The sequence below is a fragment of the Acipenser ruthenus genome, chromosome 8 (genome assembly GCF_902713425.1).
Source record: "Acipenser ruthenus chromosome 8, fAciRut3.2 maternal haplotype, whole genome shotgun sequence".
NCBI lineage: Eukaryota > Metazoa > Chordata > Actinopteri > Acipenseriformes > Acipenseridae > Acipenser > Acipenser ruthenus.
The window spans coordinates 33,405,534-33,412,704 of record NC_081196.1 but is presented as its reverse complement, the minus strand read 5'-3'; the positions used below and the strand labels follow the sequence as shown (position 1 = coordinate 33,412,704).

The following is a 7,171-nucleotide window of genomic DNA, read 5'->3' as shown; positions in this document are numbered from 1 at the left end:
TTAATTAGTAATTGAATCCTGGCACAACAATATATATATATAGATGCACGTTTTACTCACTCAGGGTTGTGTGTTCGGTGAGTGGAGAATGGGTGTGGAGAGGAGAATTAATTAAAAGGATAAATAAAATAAATAATACAATTGCTATTTTGTTCTGGAAGGACCAGCACGATACTTGTTTGTCTGTTAGGTAACTGTTTGTTTAGTGTTAGTCTGTTTTGTTTGTCTATTTATTTTGGCCTCAAGTGCCATGTGCTGTTCTGTTCAACCTTTTATTTTCTGTGTGTTAATAAAACACTGACCGCAGCAGTGTCTCAGTATCGCCCACAGTTGCTGTGTGTTTTGGTTTCATTTCCTGGCCTGACATCACCCCTACAGCCAGCCTGTTCACAACTATTCATGCAAGTTATCCACTAAGGACCTTGTCAACAGAAAAGCCCTTTGGGGCTCTTTATTTCAGTCTAATTCCCATGCTTGTTAACCGGTACTTTTATTAGTACACCATCAAAGTGTTTTTTGCAAAAATAAGGTGGTCCAAGATTGGTATTAATTGGAGTCATAATCATGTACATTCTATAACGCTTAAAAGTACTGGAACGCATTTTACCTTGAGATAAAAAAAGGGCAGAAACCATCTGTGTAAAAAAATAATACTTTATTTTTCCAATTGTGTGTAGCGTCAGAGAATGAGAGAACAGCTAACACAGAATTGAAACGGACTGGGACTAAAACAGAACCGGAATACTCATACACTTCATATTACAAATCAAAACATGCTGGTAATTTCAAGCTTGAAGGACATTTTCCTAATAAGGCATGACTGATTTAAGGTCAAAATGTGTGTAAAAAATGAAACCTTCTGTAATCCAACCTCTTCCACATTTCTGATTTACATCAAAAGACATCTCGCATTGCATTTTCCTTAAACATGGGCTAACTTAAAATAAAGGTACATTTTCAACACACCTTAATAAAAGGGCAAGAAGAAAATTCATCTCATTCTCACACGTAATCTTAAACAGAGTGATGAGGACATCCACAAAATATTTTCTTATTTAATTAAAATGTTGACACAGGACCTTAGTTTTCAGCTTAGTGCTCCCACTTGCTTTAGGTTATCACATTCTCACAACCTTGCTGTGCTGACACAGTCGCTCAGGACCCTTATGCAGTGGCCCCACTCACATCGTGCTCGATGCTAGTAAATCCTCGATACAGGTCCAGGTATTCCTCTAACCACCAACACAATGCCCACCGACACAATGCAGGCGTGTTACAGATGAAAATGTCTGGGTTATTATCCTGAAGGACCAGCTGAGTTTAGCTGAGTGGGCTCAGGATTTCGAGAACCGGAGAATGGACAGAGTTTCCCTTCCAGCCTGTCGAGAAAGAGCCATAATCCCCTTCAGCCCAGCCTTCCCCAGCAAGTTGATAATCTCCTCTGCAACGGAAAACACAGACCTTTGGTTATACCCAAGGTTCATTAAAAAGAAATGTCTCAAAAGTACTTTTGACCAGGAACAGTTTCCCAGTTTTGTTTAGGGATGTAATAGTTTAAACGTTTAATTGTTTAAAATATACATTTTTCTCAAAACGTTTAGTATAAATTTAATTAGTTTAACCTAGAGAAAAACAACTACATAAATATCTCTCACGTACATCAATAAAATGTGATCAATATTATTTTGCGTGCCAGAGGGAAAATAACTATGGTCGATTGTATCAGCGTGGGTGGGACGGAGAATCCAGTTCCTAGCTAACATCATGCATAGAGACGGAAAGTGCCAAGGGTGCCATGGCAATTCTTCTAGGAGACGACTACCTCCCAGATGCAAGAGTGTGTTGCAGAAAGTGAAATGGAAATGCATTTTAAAAGAGGCTTGCACTTTATTAGAGTGCAATCCATTGGAATGTTGGAAGGCTAAATACCCAGCGCTTTCCCAGGCTCACCAAACTGGCAAAGATGTATTTGTGCCTCGCAGGATTATCTGTGCCCTCGGAATGTGTTAGGGTTAGGGTATAATAGAATACCTAATTAAATTATATTTACATCCCTAGTTTCACTATGCAGTACAACAGGTACCAGCAGCAAAAGTGAAGTGTGTTTTCATATTTTATATGTTAATTATGACGACACCGCTTACCTTACAGCTTAGTCTAAGTCAAGTAAATAAACATTGCGATAAGTGTCTTCTTTGGTGTACTGTTTTTTTTTTTTTAAAAACAAACAAATTATAATTGATGGTTTGGGGTATTTTCTGCGTTATCAATAAAAAAAATGTCAGTTTATCATAGTTTTTGTTATTTCATAATCTAAAGATAATTAAAATGGAATAGTACGGTAAGGGGCTATTTAATAGCAAATAATCTTCTCCATAGTAATACTTTATAAAAGTAGTAGCTGTGTAAATTGCATTTAAGTATGGCTTCTTACCTGGGTTATTCTCTTGCACGGTAACCAGATAGAAAAGCCCCTGATTGGACAGGAGCTGGGGAACCAGAGGAAATAGCCTGTCCATCACCTCTCTGCCCCGCCTCCCACCTGCCCATGAGGCCTCGATACCACAGCTTCCTACCTGCAACATGAGCATTATTGTAAACCTCCAGTCTCATTCCCCAACTAAAAATTAGTGTCTTTTACCTAGTCATTACTGCAGTTTCACCACTAGATGGCAGTAACGTGCACTGTCCAAGTTAACCTGGCTAGTCTTTGCATTGCATCCAATGTCTTCCTCACCTCCTCAGATGGAGTCACAACGTAGGGGGGGTTGAAGAGTAGAATGTCCACTTTCTCTAGAAGCCTGGGCAGCAGTGCACTGACCTGAAACAGAGAGCACAAATCGGTGGGAGTCTAGAAGTCTAGTGGTTAGAGTGAGAGAAATGAGTGGAACTGATCTGGTGGTTAGAGCTGAGTGACTAGGAGGGAGGCAATGTGATCTAGTGGGAAGTAGTCTGTGGTTAGAGCTTAGTAAATATGAGGCAGTGTGCAATAGGGGTTAAAGTTTAAAAGCTGAAAGTCAGCATGTTTGAGTACTTAGTGGCTAAAAAAAAAATCATTATTACTTACCAAATCGGTGATTACTGGCTGAACACTGACTTCATTGCAGCGTGCGGTCTCTGTAGTGCAGGCAGCAGCTAAGGGGTTAATATCTGTACAGCTTGGCAGGAGACAGAGACAATTCAGCTACAACTGAGAGATCAGTGTATGATAACAGGGATATAAATACATTGTGTCTATGGGCAGAAGCATATGTGCTTCTGGGTAATCAATTTCTTCTTGAGGCATTTAGCTAAACCACTGGGCTCTACATAAATATCTTGGTTATATAGAGGCATCAATACTTACATCTTTACATACCACGAAAAGTGCTTGACCAAATTAATGGGGCATATGGTGTCTATATGTGAATTAACTTTTTCATTATACTGATTTTACTGCATGCATGTTACAGACATACTTGTTTTTCACATTTAATAAAAATAAAATGTTTTTGGTGCCTGTGACCGAAGGTATTTGAGCTGTAAATCTCCCTCCCGGCCAGAAAAGACACTGTGTAAGGTGGGTGGTATGCTTCCCCCTAGACTGGCTGAGTCAACAGTAGGTGGAAACTGGAGGTCGGCCATCTCGGGGGAAGCGGGTATCTGCACATACACGGAACGACTTCATTGTGATCAACTGCGGGCCAGGCAACGATTGGATAAACCATGGCTCCAGGCTGATCGCGTGGCGCAGTTCTGGCAGTACAAAGGGGACGCAAGTATGTACACTCACCACTTTCACCACAGAAGAGCACAGTTTCATGTACGGAGGATTGTGGTTACTGGAGTGTTTATTTTGTGTTTGCTGGTATAGGGGTGGAGCTATTCGTTTTGATTATAAATACTGTTTTGGACATTCACTTTGTACACACACCACTCACATCCTGACAGTGCTATTTAAAAAACAAAATCTTTGCTTTCTCGGTTTTACACATCTCTCGCATTGTTGTACAATACAGCGCATGCACAACAGCTTCCCAGAACTACCTGTATATTTTACAGGGGCTGAACCACCTGAGAAATCAGGAAGGTTTCCACTGTATTTTACATAGTAGGGTCTATACACACTTGTATATATAAAACCTTAAAACCTATACATGTAGCGATACTCACAAGTAGGCCGCTTTAGGTCCAATGAATGAAGCAGCAAAGGCAGAAACTACACCAGAACCAGAACCGACCTCCAGGCAGACTGAGGGACTGAGCAAAAGGACAGTACAGGTTAGCAGGAGAGAAAACATCCACAACATAGGCTGCCAGTTTGTGGATTTTATATGGGCAGGGAGGTACTGACAGCAGATCTGGGTTCCGATCTGCAGGACTAGGATGCAGAGAGGCTTCTACAGAATGCAATATTTTCAATTAGTTTTAGGACACAGAATGGTCCTAAGAGATTACAGACAATAAATAAGTTAATTTACCTGGGACTCAAGAACACCACTGTAAACTAAAAAACAACACCACCTAATGTAAATCATTGAAAGACCACATTTTGCAAGACAGAAAAAGGTATTTAAAAGTATTAAAATACCCAAGATACACAAACATTTGATTGGGTATGTAAAAATCACCTTAAGGATAGCAGAGCCCTAATTAAACTGTAACCACTAACACAAAACTGCAAAATTAGTTAGATGTAGAATTTAGAATGAACACATAATAAAATGGTAAGTAAAAAATAATATAATACTATTGCATTTGTTGGCTAGTTACTGTATGTCCTTTAAAGCTGCATGAATGACAGGTTACAGTAAGTGTGATCAACAACAGGTAGGTGATGCTGGACCTACTCTCTCTGAAGAAGCAGTTCTGCATCTTGCTCCATGGCATCCATCAGGAGGAAGGTGTCCTCGGCTGGGTCGTACACCTTAGCAAATGCACCGCGCCCAGTGTGGGCATACAGGGGGGTGGGAAACATCCCCTCTCCTGCGAAACACAGCAGAGGACAGGCTTGGCTGCATGGCCTGAAACATCCACTAGCCCTAAATACAGTCCTGTTTTTCAAAACTTCCCTGGTTTAGGTATATTATTGAAATGACCAATAGTGCTGCATGAACAATTATTCGGATTGAGTTCTCCACAGAAATCAGGAGTGCGTTCCTCAGCAGAGCACCCCGGGGCGTTACGTGGCTTTTCCTCTTGAAAGTTCACACTTGGCAAGTGCGTCCTAACGGTAGCGAGTCAAGCTCTGAGCTGCCTCCCTGGAGGTCAAAATGGCCGACCAGCATTATCGGTGCTGGTGGCTGTAAATTGTATTAGAAAAGAAACATTTGTCAGCTAAAAAAGACCTTATAACTTGACAAATATGACTCACGCCTAAAGATGCTAAACCAAAATAAAGTGTCAGTAACTTTACATTACAAAAATACAGTACTAATTAATTTTGTTTTAAATGAATAATAAAAAAAATACATGGTAATCTCTTGCCATCGTGAAACTGCTCGTTCCTAACACACCGTTCTATAAGTGCTAACATCTGTTACGGGGCGTGCGAGCGCTGTGCTTATTGAACACACATCAGGTGTTGACAATCAGGTGAGGGTCATTGGTGTTGATTGGGCTAATTTACCATTCAAAGAAACAGCTGCCTGGATTTGTGTTGGTTACTGCTTTTCTTAAGACTGGAGAACAGCAATCCAAACTAATCCAGGCAACCGTTTCTTCACTTGGAATGGTTAATTATCAACAACAATAACACTCACATATGAAGAGCTTGATCCAAAAAATCAGTCTGTACAGCTCTAATGACCAGGTCCCATGAGTATGAACAATTAGGGCCCTGGTAAATTTGCTCTGTACTGATTGCTCTTATTACAAGTCTGGAAATGGGTGAGTGGCTAGTCTTAACAGTTTCAAATGCTGATGAACTGGTATTGAAGATGACCTAAACAGAAGACTGCCAAGCAGAGTCACAAACACACAGTGGACAAGCATGGTTTAAAACCCAGCAACACAGTCACAGAGGGACCGGCACAAAACTGAGTGAATCCCACACAAAGAGAAGGAGCTGCATTCGGTAGTTGGCATTGTAACAAAATAATATAATAAACATCTAAATAAGAAGCCCCTTTTTAAATGATGTAGTGTGGTATGTTCAAGAATGTAATCTTCTTCAGAACTGGATATACAACTGTGTTAGGTCCCCTAAAACAAACAGACATTCTGGGGAAGACCTTTCTTCTTCTACATTCACTTTGTTGCAGATTTCCACACCCAACCTGATCAGGTACCCCTCCAGAACAATATATCCTTTGCAGCCTAATCACGTTGCATCAGCCTCACTGGCTTCCTTTTGTGGCACTAATTACGGCAGCGTTATACAGATGTTTACATTTTTATACTGGGCGTTTGGATCACTTGTTGGTAGCTCATTGACCCAAACCATCAACTATGCTAGCTTAACTTTTTATCACGTTAGGATTTACCATATAAACAGCACTAGCAGCCTATCTTCCATCCTGCCATGGTGCGCATAAAATAATACTGATGAAGTCAACTCTGCGCAAGGCGAGCAATTTTAAATTATAAAATCGAGCGTTTGTGTTACTGAAGTCTACACATTCGATATTATAAGGCAAACGTGTTTATTATCGTTGCTTCGGAAGTAACTCATATCATAGTGAAGCCTACACAGACGGCGCACGTAAATCGCTGGTTTGGTCAATGATGTGCAATGCCAATAGCAAAGAAACATGCAATGAACGTACCGTAACAGAATAAAAATTGTAAACAAGCACAATTGCTTTTATATCAACATTACCGATTACGAAATCAAATCAATCCGATGATACAGGCTTCTCTAGTAATTTATCATGCGACCAAGAAAAAAAACAACCCTGCACGCTTGTCCGCACTGTGTTTTTGGGAGTTGTAGTTTTCAGCATAATTTGCATCAATTGCGTCAACTGTGCATTCCACGTGCCATGAACTACGTTTCCCACAATCCAAACGGGAAAACGCAATCACCTGCGACGTACACATCCGTTTCGTGCGGACTGCAGGCTCACCAGCTTACCTCACTCATCATACCCTTGCGTGTAGAGCTTTTAATTACGTCATTCTTCTGGCGGTACAGCTCGACCACATGATGAGGGTAATCTATTGCTTTGGGTTTTGAAGGTAAGAAGTTTAT

The 7,171-nt window shown here is 40.6% G+C and overlaps 1 protein-coding gene across 5 annotated transcripts; it reads right to left on the bottom strand.

Moving 5' to 3' along the window:
* Nucleotides 1–636: 636 nt before the first annotated feature.
* On the bottom strand, nt 637–6,892 carry n6amt1 (N-6 adenine-specific DNA methyltransferase 1). Of its 5 annotated transcripts, none has more exons than XM_034011019.3 (7): nt 6,800–6,892; nt 4,830–4,965; nt 4,153–4,239; nt 3,068–3,158; nt 2,738–2,821; nt 2,435–2,576; nt 637–1,441 (listed from the first exon to the last, which is right to left on the bottom strand). In XM_034011019.3, exons 2-7 carry the CDS (start codon nt 4,955–4,957, stop codon nt 1,335–1,337), a joined length of 639 nt encoding a protein of 212 aa, XP_033866910.2. In that variant the 5' UTR covers nt 4,958–4,965; nt 6,800–6,892; the 3' UTR covers nt 637–1,334. The 5 variants fall into 5 exon arrangements, with proteins under 5 accessions (XP_033866910.2, XP_033866909.2, XP_033866912.2 ...); XM_034011018.3 differs by having other exon boundaries at nt 6,747–6,883; XM_034011021.3 differs by having other exon boundaries at nt 4,830–5,282; nt 6,800–6,883.
* Nucleotides 6,893–7,171: the final 279 nt, after the last annotated feature.